Raw genomic sequence first — 18,960 nt, forward strand, 5'->3', positions numbered from 1 at the left:
TTTAAGGGTAAACAAGAATAAAGAACCATGACCAAATAAGCAAAATGCCCTTGAGGTGTGAGAATTAATGCACTTCTCTGGGCAAGTATATATAGTGTTAAGTAGGCCATTTCATTTTCAGTAGTCGACTAACATGAACATTTTAATATTGACCATGTGTTAGTAGGTGTCAAATAATTATACAATTATGTGTCTATTATTTTAATATAGATTTCTTTAACACTAATATATGAATCCGCGTGCAGTTAGTTTATGATTTATAAATATCAATCAAGAATCATCCAGATTCCAGGTATCATAATAAGAAATATACATAAAAAAATATATGCTTGCATAGACATAGTGGCTTCCCACGAACTATGCAACTAACTATTTATTTATTTGCCAGCAATTTGCATTTGTAAATAAGATTGTTCTTGTGAAGAATATGATTAAATTCAACGGATTCATCATTCTTAAGAGTTCAAAAATAAAAACGTGGTTAAGGGAAAATTACACCTGGAATGTCCTTAAGGATGTAAATTTGGGGGCACACAAAATTACACCTGCTATGAAACTTATTGAATTTTATATACTAACTCGTATTTGTGTGGCTATGAAACTTATTGAATTTCATAGCCACACAAATACGATAATACATTTAAGATCACAAGTTTTAAAAGTTTTCTTATCTTTCTTAAACTTTGTGTCAAATCAAATTATGTCACCTTAATCAGAACGGAGAAAGTATTATGATGATGTGGTCCATCAACGTGTACACCAAGTTAGAACTAATCGTCTCACCCTTAATTATTCTTCAATAATAATGTATTTGGATACTTACCAAGATAACTATGATAACATATGCCTTTTAACACACAACATGGAAGATAAAGAAGTCATCTAAAATACCATTTTCCTCCTACTAATTACCGGCAAAACTTAATAGTCATTGATGGTAGGCTAGAAATCCGTGTTTCAGCAGTATTTTGCACTCTAATTGTTGTACTTTATTCGTGTTTGAGCTTAAATAATAATGATTTGCACTTATTACATGTTTTATGCCTTGCAGGATATGATTCCAAGTTAAGAAGATAATCTGAAGCTAAATCGAATAATTTGTAGCTTTAAAGTCTGTGTAAAAGCTCTAGGAATTTAACCGAGATCGCGTTCGGGGGTCGAATGAAGTAATGAACAAGTCTGGATAACTTATATAGCATACAAGTTTGAGTTTATGCCCTCTTCTCTCAAATTATGTTTCTTGTAGAGGTCTTTAGTTTAGTCATCTTCGGCACTTTATTTGTTCTCTTTTCTCTGCTTTACCAATAAAATATTTTATTTCTATTCATGCATTGCTTAATTCCATAAGATCTTTTGTAATGATCCCCTTAATTTCTTAATGATTCCTAAGCAATATAAAATTATCTGCCAACTATTAGGGAAGAAATCTCATTTTGTTGTATCAGTTTATAAAACTCAGAAGGGTGCGAATATTTCAAACTTCCTAAAACATGCTTAATTAAAATGTCACTGTGAGTTGAAAGTGAATAAAAAAGAGGCCATTTTAACACTATATATACTTGATTAGAGATGCATTTCTCATTCCATTTCTTTATTCTTCTTAAATATTCTTGGTGCAAATTAAAGTTACAATATAATGAGGTTCTCAGCTCGCTTTCTTGGAGTTGTTCTCTTAATTGTTCTTGTCAGTGGCATTATGGTTTCTGCTGACATGTTTACTAGCAGGCGCATGCTTGGTGCTGGTGGCTCAGGTGGCGGCGGCGGCGGTTTATTTGGCGGAGGAATGGGTGCTGGTGCAAGTAATGAACATTTAGGAAGTGGTGGTACTGGAATTGGTGGAGGATTGCTTGGTGGTGGTGGTCATGGCTCTGGTGGTGGAGACTAATTAATTAATTTACCTTAATTATCTTAATTAATTGCAAAAGAAGTTATGTGGATTATTGTTTTTGCTGTTATAAGTGAAGTTTGTATTTGGACATGGTGTGCGGAACATTATTTGCCGTGTCTCTATACTCGGCTACTTGTTTGGATTTATGGTGTAATTATTTTTATGGTTTCTCGCAAAAGAACTTCATGTTATATTCGTTCCTTTACATACTGTATCATTTTTATGTATACGATTTTTAAACAAGATTGTTGCTTTTGCAGTTTCTAACTCTTTTGTTTTTTTGTTTTTTGGGGTAAGTTTGTGTTTGGGGTGTTTTTTTGGATTGACTCTTTGTTTCTTGGATTTTGATTCATTAAATTAAAGAACAACTTCTTGATTTATTAAATCTTTCACATATTGTATCATTTATATGTATTTTTGTGATTCTTTCTTTTCAACCAGCTTTCAGTATCAGTTGTATTTACCTATTTTAAATGTTACTCAATTGATGATGTGCAAATCTGGAGAGGTTCAATGTCAAACAACTTAGATAACAGCCTTATCCAACTTTATAATTATGAAAGTGAAATAACAGGATAAAAACAACAGAAAGAGTAGAAAAGCAAAAGAAGAGAGAATCTAACACACTTGAAAAGCTACATTTTTATTATTATGGTTGGATAATACAATAGCCCACAAGCTTTACATGCAAGATGTAAAGAAACTTTAAGGAACAAAACCACTTTAATGTATCGGATACAAATACAAACTCTTGTTTAAGTAGTACTCCCATTTTTAACAAGTTTCACAAAAGAATAACTACAGAAGTACATAATATCTTGATCACTTTCTTAGCTTATATATGCAAGAAGATGGTACTGATCGATGATCAATGCTTACCACCACCAATGCCTCCTCCACCACCAAAGCCACCACCACCTCCACCTCCTAAACCGCCACCTCCGCCAACGCCTCCACCAGCTCCAAACCCTCCTCCAGCACCACCACCACCACCAATGCCACCACCTCCACCACCACCAAAGCCTCCGCCTCCACCTCCACCTAAACCACCTCCAGCACCTCCACCTGCGCCAAAACCACCACCTGCACCTCCACCTATGCCTCCTCCTCCACCAGCTCCACCACCACCACCAAATCCACCACCTCCACCAAGTCCTCCTCCAGCTCCACCGCCAACACCACCACCAGCTCCGCCACCTACTCCACCACCCCCACCAAGTCCGCCTCCTCCACCTAGTCCACCACCACCTCCAAGACCACCTCCTCCACCTAAACCCCCACCTGCACCGCCACCAAGACCTCCACCTGCACCACCACCTAGACCTCCACCATGTCCTAGCCCACCACCACCTCCTAATCCACCTCCACCTCCGAGACCACCACCAGCACCTCCACCTAAACCTCCCCCATGTCCAAAACCTTTACGTCCAAAACGTTTCCCATACTTTGGACGTTTATGCCCAAAGAGGAACTTCTCATCTTCAACTCCATTACCATCAGCAAACACCACACAATCAACAAACAGAACAACTAAAAGAAAACACCCAAGAAAACGAGCTGATAATCCCATTTTTATCTCAACTCTAAAACCCTAGATATGCAAGAAGGAAAGCTATTTGAGCCAATTATATAGCAAAAGTTACATACCTTACGCACAATATCAGTATATCACATGGTAGGTCCAGTTAAAACTCAACCCTCATCTTCTAATACGTAAATGCATGTTGCTTTCCGATTAGGCAAAAGTTTTAATTCTTCCAACTGCCACCCTCTAATACACGGACTCAGACTATAAAGTCACAAAGACAGCTCCATTGTCATTACTGCTTTGGTTCTGGGAGATTTGACTTTTAACGGATAATTTTGGTTTTTCTTTTTCCCACGACTTTTAAGGGATAACTTATTTTCTGAAAGTTATTTTTCTCAAATGCTTCTGTTTGATTGAAAACTGAAAATGTTGTGCGAACAGAATATTTGCTACATATTGATAATAAAATTAGCAGATCTAGGGTGTGTTTGGTACGATAGAAAATATTTTTCGTGACTTGGAAAACAAGTAGTAATCTTATTTATTTTTCGGTGTTTGGTACGCGTAAAATTCCAAACACATAAACCTTCGAACTCATAACTTTGGAACTTGTAAAATTTCGAACGTGTAAACCAAAAGATTAAAAAACTAAAACTGAAAATATATAAAAAAATATTATTTTTTTCGGGGGAGAGAGGGAGGGGCGGAGTGCAGAAAAACAAAAAAATAGAAATTTGAAATTACAAAAAAAAAAAAGTAAAAAAAAAACTTTTTTTTTGCGGGGAGGGGTTTTTTGGGTGGGGGTGGGGGTGCAGAAAAACGAAAAAACAGAAATTTAAAATTAAAAAATAAAAAGTAAAAAAAAAATACGGGGGAGTTAGTAGGGTGGGTGGTGACGAAAAAAAAAGCTGATATTTGAAAAAACAAAAACCTTTTCTTTTCTGAGAGAGGGTGTGGGGTGGGTAGGCATGGGTGGGGTTAGGTGGGTGGGTGTGGGGGTGTGGGGTGGGTTGGTGAGGGTGGAAAGGAGTTTTGGAAAATATTTTTCCTTCTCTTGATAAGGAAAATGAGTTCATAAGGAAAATATTTTTCAAAATATTTAACACAACTAAACGTGTAAAAATTGGAAAATATTTGGGAGAGTACACCCCAAAATTGTGGACCAAATCCCTGTGACATACTGTCTAACCATGAAAATTACCTATCCATTAATGGTGATTTGATGCAATTTTTTAGTATCAAAGATTGACAATAATGTATGTGTTCGTGTGATGATACTATAAAGTTAAGAGTTCGAGGGAATTTGAAGAAAAATTGCTTCCGCGCAAAGGTGAGGAAATTCATTTTTCCCCTCTTGAAGAAAATGTTTCAACTAAAAATATTTGTTTGACAGCCAAATATATAAAAATGATTTATTCTCGATATTTCGAAAGATATTTGAGATCATATATCAAGCACACTAAGGTGTCCCATTTATCTCAATTTTATCCACAATGGTGTTTAGTTGATTCCCCGCCAGTTCGAAAGAGCAGTTTGATTAGCTATCCTCTTAACAGTTAATACATGAGGCGGAGCTAGAGTCTAGTTACTAATTTGGTAGAATTCAATAGCTTCGATAAAAATATTATATTTATATTAAAAATATTATTAAATACGTATAAATAATTTATGATTAGAATTCACCAAACACCTTTTTAGAATTTAGAATCCATAAACCTAAAATTCCGAATATGTATGTGCTTCATACTCGAGGGATTATAACTTCCTTGTCCTATGGTCCATGAACTTGATTCCTTTTTTCCGTGTAGGTCATTCATTATTAATGGTGTGTCTTTGTATTCAAAGGGCTCTATTTATTGGGTCTTCTGAATGTAATTAATAGAACAACCAAACATTTCTGCCAACAGTTTATACTCTCTCTTTCTCTATCAGAATATAGAAAGCTACTGGTTACAAAAAAATTCCTTGGTGCAAAATAAGTATAGCCATTAATGTAATTATTGTTCTTTCTTTTTCTCAGTTTGTTTTTCAATTTTTGCTTCTTTTCTTACTTCTCTCCTACTGTATACTCCATCTGATTCAATTTAGATGACACACTTTCCTTATTAGTCTGTTCCAAAAGAATAACACATTTTTATAATTGAAAATAATTCAACTTTAAACTCTTTATTTTACTCATTCTATCTTTAATGAAAAACTTTTATAACCACACAAATATCATGACCCCACAAAGTTTTTACCCTTTAAACTTTTAAGACCACAAGCTTCAAAAAAAAAAAATTCTTAAACTCCGTACCGAGTCAAACTGTCTCAAATAAATTGAAACGGATGGAGTAGTACTTTTTAGAAGGAATTCAATGTAACTTAAATACTAATGATTTAAAGAATTTTTACATTATTATATACTTTAACTAGCTATAATAGCAAGTTATAATCTAAATTGGATTGACTACGTCAGTTATCTATAATTGCATGTCATCATAATACGATGATGGTATAAAAAAGTACGCTATCAGTAAATAAAAGTTGTATTATTTAAATTTTCTTATTATTACATAGATGAACAATAAAAGTTGAGGCGACATAAATTATGTGTTAGAATCTCTTAGTGTCTCTAGTCTATGCTATAAGTCATGGTTCTCTCCTGCTACTTTGTATGCTTTTTCTTTCTTTTCCTTTTTCTGTTTTTCTTGTGGAAGGTGGAGGACTAGCTACTAGGTTAGTTAGTTTAGTAGTACAGATTAAAATATGGAAAATAGAAGAATGGGTTTTGATGTGAGAGAATATTTATTTGTTACTTATCTTGCGAAGCCTGAATAGTTTTGGAGTAAATTGCACCCTCATTTAATTTGATTCGTTCCCTTTCATGACACATATTTTACCATGCAAGTTCATGCAATAGCGGATCCAGGATTTAAATATTATAGGTTCAGGATGTGTTTGATATAACGGAAAATATTTTTCGTGGAAAATACTTTTCAAGAAAATATTTTCTTGAAAAATAAATAATAATCTTATTCATTTTCCGATATTTGATATGCGTAAACTTCCAAACACATAAACTTTTTTTTATGAGGAGGGAGGGGGAGGGGGTATGGGGTGAGGCTAGGGGTGCAGAAAAACGAAAAACAGAAATTTATAATTACAAAACAAAAAGTAAAAAAAAAATGTGCGGGGGTAAGGGGTGGGGCAGCGGGGGTGGAGGCAGTGGAGTGGGTGGTGCAGAAAAATGAAAAAACAGAAATTTAAAATTACAAAATAAAAAGTAAAAAAATAATAAATTTGCGTGGGGGTGGGGGTGGGGGTGAGGGTGTAGAAAAACGACGGGAGGGTGGGTGCAGAAAAACGAAAAAACAGAAATTTGAAATTACAAAAAAAAAAAGTAAAAAAATAAATTTGCGGGGTGGGGGGTGCAGAAAAAACAGAAATTTAAAAATTACAAAAAAAAAAGTAAAAAAAATATATTTTTTTTGTGCGTGGTGAGGGCAGTGGTGCAGAAAAACGAAAAAACAGATGCGTGGGTGTGGGGGTGTGGGGTGGGTTGGTGAGGGTGGGGAAGGTTGAGAAGGAGTTTTGAAAAATATTTTCCCTTCTCTTGATAAGGAAAATATTTTCCTCCAATTGGAGGAAAATGAGTTCATAAGGAAAATATTTTTCAAAATATTTAAACCAACCAAACATGAAAAAATTAGAAAATATTTTTCGGAAAATATTTTCCTTCATACCAAACACACCCTCAGTCTTTAAGGTTTTTAGCATTAAAATATATTTTGAAACTGTGGGTTCAAAGTTGCAGATATAGGTTCAGCCTTTAAGATTCTTAGCATTGAAATATATTTTTAAAATTGTGGGTTCAAAGCTACAACTATAAGTTCAACCTTTAAGGTTTTCAGCATTGAAATGTATTTTTAAAATTATAGGTTGAGAGTTACAACTATAGGTTCACCCTTTATGGTTCTTACTTCTTAGCATTGAAATATATTTTTAATATTCTAGGTTCAGAGGTATAGCCATAGATTTAGCATTTAAGGTTCCTAGCATTGAAGTATATTTTTAAAATTGTAGGTCCAGAGCTACTATTTATTATAATTTTAGTTGATTTTTAGGCATAAATTTATGCTCCGCGAATGTCCATATGAATTCAGTACTGCAATGCTACATCCGCCTTTGAGTCTATGTGGTAGAAATATTAATTACTTCTTATGTGATGGGAACTAATATAAGAGTAAAAAAAACTCGAAGATCAGGCAAGAGGAAGGGTAAACCTTCAACAGAGAAGAAAAAAATGTTGGAGCCCAAACCCGAAGTTGAGAAGCTGCAAATGCGGCAAAATGTGAATCAGTCCAACTTAAACACAAGGATCCACGTGAAAATAGCACGGGCTAGCTAATTTTCGAACTGATAATTAAAAAATAATCAGCGTTTGCAAAGTCATTTTAAAATAGCCACTATTTTACTGCAATACAGAAAGTTCCAGCATAATATATTGGAGATTGGTGCACATGTTGATCACGCCCAACTCTAGTCCTATAAAGGATAAGCGGTCGCTGCAAATATAATCCGGTCTAAAAGTCCGGAGTCGAATCCCACAGAGAACTAAAGTATAGCTACATCTATTCTCTATTATCAAGAACACAAGTTGGAACAATTCCTAATTAGTTATAAATATAAAGATTCTTATGTCTAACCAATTAACTAACAAATTAAAGGAGTGAATTAACAACTAAAGATACTAAGGGTTGGAGACAAGATTAAGGAGGTCTAGAGTTCTGATTTTTCCAATTGTCGGAATCCTTCCCGCTACGTCTCCTATAATTTCGCTTAATTATTCTCTACTGATCATGAGCACTTCAGGTGTCGTAATTCTCTCCCGAGCAACTACAATAATTTACTAGACATATTCTCCTGAACTATACTAGTTGGCACAATCTTACCGCTCACTATGACCACGTCAAGACTTTGTTATTCTTAAACCCACCTTTAAACATGCCGTATTGATTCCTCATATACGTTAGGAGTGACGTTATTCAATAACTACCTAAATATGTACCCTTTCCCAAGCAATACATAATAAATAGGTACATTCAATCAACAGAAATAAGTACGTAGTTGAACAAGTAAAGAAATTCAAAGGCTAAATTATATTTAAACATAACAAGAATTCATCCTCCAAAAGGTTCTATCCAAACCCTAAATACTAAATTAGCTACTCATAGTAGTATGTGAAAATACAATACTAAAATTCATAGCCAACAATAGAAAATAGAAAGAAGAAAGGAAAAACTCATGGTTGAGTCTTCCTCCTTGCTCCTAGTGTATTCTTGCCTCCAAAGGTGTTGTATAACCCTAAAATAGTGTCTCCTCCTCCAAAGTTCTGTAAAAATCATATTTAGCGTGTATTTATATGAACTAGGTATGGTGGAGGGCCGTCCAATACAATACAATATCGGATAGGAGAGCTGGAATTTGCGTCTGCCTTCGCGCGTCGCGCGCCCATGGACGCAGACTCAGCTTTTGCAATTTTCCAGTTCGCGAAGATTCGTGCCTTCGCTTCACTTCGCTGTTTTGTGCCTTCAGTTTTCTCCTTTTTTGCGTCCGTTTTCGTGCCATTGGACGAGCTTCCAATTCTTTCCATCTCTTTCTTTTTGTGTTAATTGTCATCTTTTGATCATTTATCATCCAAACTCGTTCCTACACATAAGAAATACATAATGGGCATATTTCACTTGAAAAATCACATAATCTCCCGCGACTCACACAAGAATTAATATGCATTTTGTACCATTTATCACCTGTGTATGAACTTCCAGCATATTATGCTGGAACTCCAACACTCGGAAAAATTCCAGCATAATATACGGGAGATTGGAGCACCTGTGCATGAACTTCTAGCATATTATGTTGGACTAGTATATTATGCTGGAAGTTCAGTATATTATGTTGGAACTCCAGTATATTATGTTGGAACTCCAGTATATTATGCTAGAATATTTTTCGGATTTTGAACAGTGTTTTCGTTCAGATTTGTCTTTACATGAAAAGTGGCTAAATTTCGATTACTTTTGAAACTGTGGCTATTTTTTAATTATCACTTATAAATCTGGCTATTTTTGAATTTCACCCACCTTAAACACATCCGGAGGAGTCCAATATAATTTAAATTTATTTGCATATGTAGCCCTTTTATTGCACCGTAGTCCTTGTCTATATGCAAGCCTATATTTGGTGGAAATAACACCAGGTAGCCACGTTTAAGCATGTTTTTTACAATATATTTAAATATTAGTCAATTCTCTCAAACTTCACGACATCGTATCCTAAAGTTCGAATATTCTGTCGAAAAATTAGAATTTTGTGTCCTGAATTTTAAATTAGTAGTTCAGAAATTCAAAACACTTAATCCTGAATTTCAAATTAGTAGTTCAGAAATTTAGGAGTAAGAATCCTGAATTTCAAATTAACATCTCAAAAATTTAGGACACTAATAAGTCTTGAATTCCAAATCAGTAGCTCAAAAATTCAGGATACTTAGTCTTGTAGTTTGAGCTTATAAATTGTGGATATATTTTAAGTAATAGGCTTAAAAGTATATTAGTGCACTTTGCCCATCCATCTTCTCCAGTTGTTAAGTTAAAAAAAGGGACTGTAAGTCTGCAGCTCCCCCCCCCCCCTCCCCCCCTCCCTCCCTTTTTTTTTTCTAGGGGTGGGGGGGAACATAACTAGGCAACATTTAAATAAAATTTACGAAAACATAGAAACATAACTTAATTATCATTTATGGCAACAAAATATTTATATATCATAGCAGCTTCCAACAACGAAACTCTCTCTTGGGCGAGATTCATGCTTATTTGATACCTAATTGTATGCACTTTCGGTCTTCATTACTTTGTTATATATATTCTTTTATAAATTAATATCTTGCCTTTTATTATAGTACTCATAGCATTACCAGGACATTAGTTAAGTAGTGGAAGATAGAGATTTTAAGGCCACGTATAAGATATGTATAACTAAATGAAAAAGATATTTGATAGGTATAATAATGGTTTATTTGTAGTATTTTTTCAACTTAAACTATCAGTATTTTTCAAGAATTTAAATATATACCATATATATATTTTATGTATGTACTTTGAATATGTAAACTTGTTTACCCTCAAAATCGGATAACAATTGAATTTGTTAGTGGTATAAAGGATATGCGAATTAACTTGATACAAAGCGATAAATTAGATTGTAATTGAAATAAATAATGATAAATTAACTGCAAACCACATGAATTGGATGACTTCAGAGTAAGGAAACAAGTCATCATTGAGTTGAATGCACTTTTATAGACACAAAGATACCAAAAAGTAAGAACTTAAATAATGTATTGCTTATCAGTATACGTTACAATGCCCTTAATGAATTGTCAAATCTCCTATATATATTAGGGGAGATCTACCTTTTAAGGTATTATTTTATTGTTCTATAAAAGGCAAAAGTCCTTGATTTGCTAACCGTTAGTTCCCTTTTTAGAGTCGTTCCGTGATTTCTGCCATAATGATTGGTTAATGGCGAGAATTACGGACCCCTCTCAGATGAGTTGGCAAAGCTTTCTTCGAGACCGTTAAAAACAGGATCGGTTACGCCTTCGGTAAATTCGAGGGAAAATCGGATGGTTTCGATGGCTAATTTTGACAATGCTTTGGGTTCGATCTCAATCACCATGTTTCGATTTTGACTGAATGTATTGGATGTTAGATCGATCTTCGAGCTCGACTTTACCCGATCACAGATATTTCGACCCTGGCCTAATCAGGGAGTTTTGAAAGCTCGATCGAATATCGAGCTTGGTTTTACTCGTATACAGATAGTCCCCTCATTTTTCGGAGAATAGATGACGAGAAACGATATGAGCCTCTGATTCTCACTTCGATATATCATGACGTAAGTGACAAAATCATGACGTAACATCTTCTTGTTTTTCGGAGAGTAAATGATGAGAAACAGTACGAGCTTCCGATTCTCACTTTGATAAATCATGACGACGAAATCATGACGTAAGTGATACGTATAATTGAAAATGCCCCGTCGGTCCAGTTTTCAGGGCATTAAATGCATGTCAGTTAACGATCGGCCACTTCGGGAAGTGAACCGCCGTTTGAGAAAACTATAAATACCATTTCATCCATTCATTAGAACTTTTACATTCAAACTCTTGCTCTTGTGCGTTAAGAAAACTTCATCACCCTCATCTTCTGGTTTTCTGGCTTAGGTTTAAAACTACTTTCCTTTTGGTTTTCTGAAAGCTTACATAAGTTACCTGCTAATTACACCTCCTCTTTTACCAGCACCTTCTTTTGTCCTCTATTTAGAAGCAATGGCAAAGACTTCAAAATCCGTTCCTCGTGATCGATTGTTAAGAATAATATTTCGTCTGCTGCTTCCGAGGAACCGACACCGGAACCTCCTCTGCAAATGCTTGTTCCTATGGGGTGCCCAACCGGAGTTGATTTCAAGGTTGAGAAAACTTCTTCGGTACAGGGTCGGTGTGAGCCGGTCTCGAGATATATATGCTCGATCACCGACAGTGTCATTGCCAAGGTCAAGGAAGACTGTAACTAGGCTGATAAGCACGTGGTGATCCCTACGCCCGAGGAAGATATCACTACCCACATGGAGGGTTTTTTAAGTGTTTACACTTACCTCTTCACGCTGGACCCCTTAGATCCGGTCATCATCGCCTTCTGTAAGAGGTACGAGGTGACCCTCGGTCAGATTCATCCTTCGTTCTGGAGGATAGTAATTCTTTTCTGCTTCTTCGTGAGCAAGATCGAGGGGTGTCCGTTCACCATCGATCATCTCATGCGTTTGTATAGCCCCCGAATTTATTGAGGTGGACTGATTAAGCTGGCCCGTCGGGCCAGTAAGGCATTTTCCAGCATCGATGAAGATCGAGACCGGGGTCATTTTGTCCGAGTGAAGACCTCGGATTTGATCCCAGTCGAGCATATGCCATTACCATAGAAGTGGAATATGAAATGTAAGTACAATCTCGCTTTTAAGATTTCGTTCATTGCTCTTTTCTTTTTCTCCCCTCTCATTTATATTTTGTGGTGGTGCAGCTGTTTCTCGGATGCCGGATACGGTTCCTCGACTCAAGGAATGGGTCGAGGGCATCGTAAATCAAAGACTTTATTCCGAGCGTTCGTGGTGCGAGATCTCGAAGGGCCGATGGGAGGCCCGTTCCCATAGTAAGAGTTTTCTCAAGTGACTTTTATTTCCCTTTCGCGTTATCGATTTCTAACTTGTTTTTACTCATTTTTTGCAGGTTTATCAAAAGATGTTGAGATGAGGCCTTCGTCCCGTGATGACGATATCTTCACAGATCCCCCTGCCTCGGGGAAGGATAAAGAGAAGAAAAGGAAAAAGGCTCCGAGTTCTCCGGGCCCTAAGAAGAAAAGCCAAAGAAAAGATTGGCTCGTAAACCCAAGGGAAGCACCAGTGGTCGAGCACTGTCCCCGGGCTCACTCTATCGACTGAGGGACGAGTTCGAGGGGGAAGGAGAATCCTTTGATCTCGTGTCCAGTACGCCATCGCAGCTCGAAGGGCAAGGGGCCTCTGAACCAGGGGGAGGCGAGGCCGAATTTCATCATGTCGGGGAGGCCGAGGTAGAGGAAGGAATTATATTAGAAAGATATTTATTTGAAGGAATTATATTATAAAGATATTTACTTGAGAGAAGTATATTTGAAAGATATTTATTCGAAAGAATTATATTAGAAAGATATTTATTTGAAAGAATTACATTATAAAGATATTTACTTGAGAGAAGTATATTTGAAATATATTTATTCGAAAGAATTATATTAGAAAGATATTTATTTGAAAGAATTATATTATAAAGATATTTACTTGAGATAAGTATATTTGAAAGATATTTATTCGAAAGAATTATATTAGAAAGATATTTATTTGAAATAATTATATTATATATTTACTTGAAAGAAGTATATTTGAAAGATATTTACTTGAAAGAATTATATTCGAAAGGTATTTACTTGAAAGAATTATATTTGAAAGATATTTACTTGAAAGAATTTACATTCGAAAGATATTTACTTGAAATAATTATATTCGAAAGATATTTACTTGAAAGATTTATTCGGAAATATATTTATTGAAAAGGATTATATTCCAGAGATTTTTATTGAATAACTTAGATAAAAGATGTATATTCTGAAGGACCTGATTAATTGGTTGTACCTGTGTTTATTACTCGTTTGAGCAATATTTATGGTGTTCCTATTACCTTGCTGTTTAAATCACAAGTTGATTGATGTTGCTATTACTGCTATTTATTTTCTATTATTTTTGCATGCTATATTGCATAGGTTATTAGACTAGTGAGTGTCTTGACTATACCTCGTCTCTACTCCATTGAAGTTAGTCTTGATACTTACTGGGTACCGACCGTGGTGTACTCATACTACACTTCTGTACATTTTTGTGCAGAACTAGGTATTGGAGATATCGGACTTGAGCAGAGTTAAAGCGAGATCGTAAGGATTCAAGGTAGAGCTGCTTGGTCGTCGCAGTCCCTTGGAGTCTTTTCATTTCATTGTACTGTTAATTTTTAATCAAACAGTATTGTATATTCGGTCCTCGTGATCATTCCATATTTTCAGTTAGAGTTCGTGGCTCAGTACTGCCAGTCTTGGGAGGTTGTACATTCATATTTGTTCCGCTGTTAGTTTTGGTTATTTATTTCATTAAAAAAATAGCTTCAAAATGTGATAGAAATCGGCTTACCTAGTCTTAGAGACTAGGTTCCATCACGACGCCTGTGGTGGGATTTTGGGTCGTGACAGAGGTATAGTCCACCTACTTTCAGTGGAACAGCTATAGAGGATGCCCAAGGATTTCTAGAAAATTGTCACCGTATTCTCCGCACTAAGGGTATTGTGGAAGTGAGCGGAGTTACCTTTACTATATTTCAACTGTCAGGCGCAACGTATCGGTGGTGGCAAATCTATGAAGAAGGTAGACCAGCCGATGCAGCACCACCAACTTGGGCTCAATTTCCGAAAATGTTCTTGAAAGAGTTTGTTCCCCAGACTCTCCGAAATGCGTGGCGCGCAGATTTTGAATGGTTACATCAGTGAATTATGGCAGTGTAAGAATATGCTATCAGGTTCAGTGAGTTATCCCGTCATGCATCGATCTTGGTTCCTACAATCAGAGAGCGGGTCCGCAGATTCATTGAGGGGCTCGATTATGATATTAAAATATGCATGGCTCGAGAATTGCAAATTGATGCTCCATTTCAACAAGTAGTGGAGATTGCAAGGAAGATAAAGGGTGTTTTAAGCGAGGAAATGGAGTTTAAGGAGGCCAAAAGTTCTCGAAGATCTGGAGGGTTCAGTGGATTTTACTCTTCAGCTAGAACCCATTATAGCGGAGGCTCGAACAGTCGGTCAGCTCAGTCCGCATATCAGATTACTCGGGGTGCTCCAGTTTATAGTGCACCACCGACACGAGATTCTTATAGTGGTTATTCCAGTTATCCGGCACAGCCTCAGTATAAGCAGCCGCGACCTCAGAGGGATTGTTATGAGTGTGGTGATACTAGGCATATCATGAGAGATTGTCCCAGACTTGGGAGGGGTGGATTTCATCAGAACACTCCAACTACAAGCTTTATTCCAGTTGATACTCCACGTGCACAGTTAGCTAGAGGTGGAAGACAAGCGGTTAGTGGGCGCCTAAGAGGTGGAGGCCCGACCCGTTGATATAATCTCTATGATTTGGCTGAGGCCAATACACCAGATGGTGTCGTTACAGGTACGATCCTGATTTTGTTATAAAAGGATATTTTCCCTTAATTTGATTCGGTTCTGAATGTTGAGGTGAGTCCTCCTATTATGCTCCGCTTATGGGTGAGCTTCGTAATTTCGTGACCCACTTATATGTTTATCCCTGTTGGGAGATTTGAAGATGTGAGCCCGTATCTGTCATTTTTATTTTTGGGCACCATTGAGGACTATAAGTCCAAAAGTAACTTTTATTATTCATTACAGTGGGTTCGATGTATTTTGGAATAATTGATTCCAATTTTATGAATTATATGCCCTACCAGTATGAGGGTTCATTATGTGTTGTGAAAACTATTTTAATGGTAGCCCCCGAAATATTAAATGCCCGGCTACTTATTTCAGTTCTGCTCTTTTATCAGTTAAAACAACAACAAAACAGAATAATAGAGATGAAGGAGGAAAGGAAATGAGCAATGGCCGGTGGTTGCTAGAATCGCCGAATTCTTTTTTGTTTCTTCCCTTTTTTTCTCAACTTGGATTTTTTCTTCTCCAGTTACCTAAAAGAAGGAATTTTCAACCCAAAAAAGAAAGAAAAAAAATTGACATAAATTTCTCCCTTCCCCAGATCTGAAAATCCAAAAACGGTACCTGTATTTTTTCCTTTTGGCAGATGAAAACGGTAGTCTTCTGGTGGTTGAAGAGCCAAGGAGATTGGGGAAGGCGGAGGTGGGTTTCTATGGAAGGGGCTGGTGGGATTCCATGGAATGAAAAAAAGAAAGGGGGTGGTTGGGAAGAAGGTGACGGTGGGAGGGGGTATTTAAAATAAATCTTTTTTGTTTTCAAAACTTCTTTTTGACTATTTGGACCCAAATGCCACGTGTCTCCCTCTTATTTGTCATTTTGCTAAGTCATTCATGTGTGAATTATACGCACCTTATTATTTTTACTGGTTATGAGTAAAGTGTTCAATAGATCACTTTATATAATATTAAAGTGTTCAATAGGTAATGGGCTTAGTTAATGTGTCAAAATGGAAACTGGAGCCAAGTTTAAGGGGCCATACACCTATTTGCCCTTTAAACTTCAATCCGGGGGGCTTAAATCCAATGTCTATGTTAGTTGCAGATGTATCCTTGAATGTTCCAGCTGATATGACTCTCTCAGATGATATACCAGGCTGTAAAATACAATGAATTAGTAAAAAACAGAATAATTCCAGCCCACAAAACTGCATTATAATAAACTATACACTCTTACATTCAGGATAGTAGTTCCAGTCATAGTGTCAGTGAAAATCCCAAAACCAGTATGCCTTGGCCTTTTATGTCTAATGGTTACTGCATTAGCCGAGCCTCCTCCTAGTTTAGTTCCTCTTCCTTTTCCCCTACCAAGTCCATGGCCTCTTCCTCTTCCTCTACCAAGCCCAGTTGATTGGTTGTTTCTTTGTCTTTTGACAACACTTGTATCCTCACATATAGAGGATGGATTGCTTTATTTAGATGGTATTTCTTGAGATGATCTTGGTGGAGGTGGTGGCATGTTTTGACTTTGTTGAGTAGTACTTCTTGGAATATGCTCACAAAAGTAAAAGAAAAGAATATCAGAATTGCAAAAAAAGAATGTAAAAGACAGAATTACAAATATCAGAACTTACCCCTTCCCTGCATCCAGATTTGTTGTGTCCTGTTTGTTGGCAGTTTGAACAAGACATCTTTACCCCTTTCTTTGATAGTTTACCATATTTTTTTCTTGGTTCATCCTTCGCTTTTCTCCTACATCTCTTTGGTCCACCTGGCATAGGTTTAGGTTCCGGAGGCTCTATAGATGGATTTGTTGAATCCGACCACATCTTCATGTTGGGAATTGGTTGAATGAAATGCTGGTAAGCTTTAAGGAAAGTTTCCTTCCTATACCAGTGGGCAACATAATCATCTGGGTCCATTTCTCTATCATAGAATTCACATACTGCATGTTGACATGGAATGCCCCTCAACATCCATGATCTACAAGTACATGTCATGGTCCTAAAATCAACAATGAATCTATATACACCTTCATCAACTTCAAACCCATGTTCTGCATTCCACATAACCTTACACCTCCTAGAAAGGGCTTTGTTCTCTTCCAGTATCATCCTAGCCATTGGTGCAATGTCAGTAACCCAAGTCTCAGCAAACTTCCTCATTTCAATGGTCATATTCATGATTTTATGTCTAATTTCTTCCAACATAGTTATAACAAACTTGTGCCTAGGACCTACTATCCAGGAATTGAATGTTTCACACATGTAATTCTCAATGACATCACACTTTGAATCTTCTCTAAAGTATACCCTACATCAAAACTCTTTATCATACTTCAACAAGTCTTCACATATCTTATAACCAAGATTATTCATTGCTTCCAGTTCTTCCTTGAATTTTACTTCATAAGATGCTTTGGCATATCTCCAGAATTGTTTCCTCCTTTCTTCACCTCTCCAGTTCTTGGACCAGTTAGACCAAATGTGTCTAGCACACATTCTGTGTTCTACCATTGGTAGTAATTCCCTTATAGTTGGTACTAGTCCCTACAAAAAATAGTAATAATTGTTAGTGAACAGTATATATAAAGCAGGAAAAAGAAAAATTAAAAGTTGATTGTAACTTTACCTTTTGCATATCTGACATAACAATTAAGCCAACATCATATCCCAATTGTAAATCTGCAATCAAACACGTGATGAACCAGCTCCAGGAGTGTTTTGTCTCTTGATCAACTACAGCCCATGCAATAGAAAATATTTGATTGTTCCCATTTCTACCAACTGCAACAAGTAACTCACCCTTGCAGATTCCCTTTAGAAAACAACCATCAAATCCTATAATCCTTCTGCACCCTTCTAACCATCCTTTTTTCAAAGCATCTAAACATAGATAGAAATAGACAAACAGATCCTTGCCAGGAATGGTCTCACTATCTCTTCTGATCCAGCATGAACTCCCAGGATTTGTTTGCTTAATAATATCAGCATAATCAGCAAGTCTGTTAAGTTCCATCCTCTAGTCACCCATGAATTGACTTATCACCCTACACTTAGCCCTGTAACAAACAGTCCTTCCAACATACAAACCTAACTTATCCCTCACCAAATCCTGAGTCTCCCACAACTTAATATTTGGCTGGAAAATAGTCCTATCTTTATACTTATTGGCAATGTACTTAGAAGTACATAATTTGTTCTTATTTTTGGTGTTGCACTTATGAGCTGGATGGTACTTGTTCACAGTAAAGTCACATGAATCTCCATAATTGCTTGCATACAATTCCCAGATACACTGGGCTCCTTTACACTTAACTCTAACCTTATCCTTTTCATTAGGCCTAATTGTTAGTTGCACTTTGTTCTCCACAGCATATGAGGCTACTGCTTTTCTAAAATCTACAGCATTTTCAAATACCATACCAAGCTCAAAAAAGCAAGGTAACAGTCAAGGTCAAACCTTACCTTTTTACTTCTCCTTCTAAGAGGTAAGCCAATACCCCTTTCAGCTAAAACATCTAACTCATCTGTGCTATCATCACTTCCAATATCAAAACTGGTGTAGTAGTCTTCATCCCCTCCTAATTTTCCAGCAAACCTGTCCTTCTTAGATGGTCTGCCAATATCCTCAAAGCCTTTATCTATTCCAGTTTCTCCCAAAATAATCTCTTTAGTTGGAGTAGGTTTCTTTCTTTGTTTCTTCTATTTTTTTCTTCTT

At 36.4% G+C, this 18,960-nt stretch overlaps 1 protein-coding gene across 1 annotated transcript; it reads right to left on the reverse strand.

Annotated features, from left to right (window-relative positions):
* Window positions 1-2,507: 2,507 nt before the first annotated feature.
* Window positions 2,508-3,537, reverse strand: LOC104094471 (glycine-rich cell wall structural protein 1-like). The gene is made up of 2 exons (XM_070191558.1): window positions 3,290-3,537; window positions 2,508-3,223 (listed from the first exon to the last, which is right to left on the reverse strand). Exons 1-2 carry the CDS (start codon window positions 3,456-3,458, stop codon window positions 2,757-2,759), a joined length of 636 nt encoding a protein of 211 aa, XP_070047659.1. The 5' UTR covers window positions 3,459-3,537; the 3' UTR covers window positions 2,508-2,756.
* Window positions 3,538-18,960: the final 15,423 nt, after the last annotated feature.

Source organism: Nicotiana tomentosiformis, chromosome 12, assembly GCF_000390325.3.
Source record: "Nicotiana tomentosiformis chromosome 12, ASM39032v3, whole genome shotgun sequence".
NCBI lineage: Eukaryota > Viridiplantae > Streptophyta > Magnoliopsida > Solanales > Solanaceae > Nicotiana > Nicotiana tomentosiformis.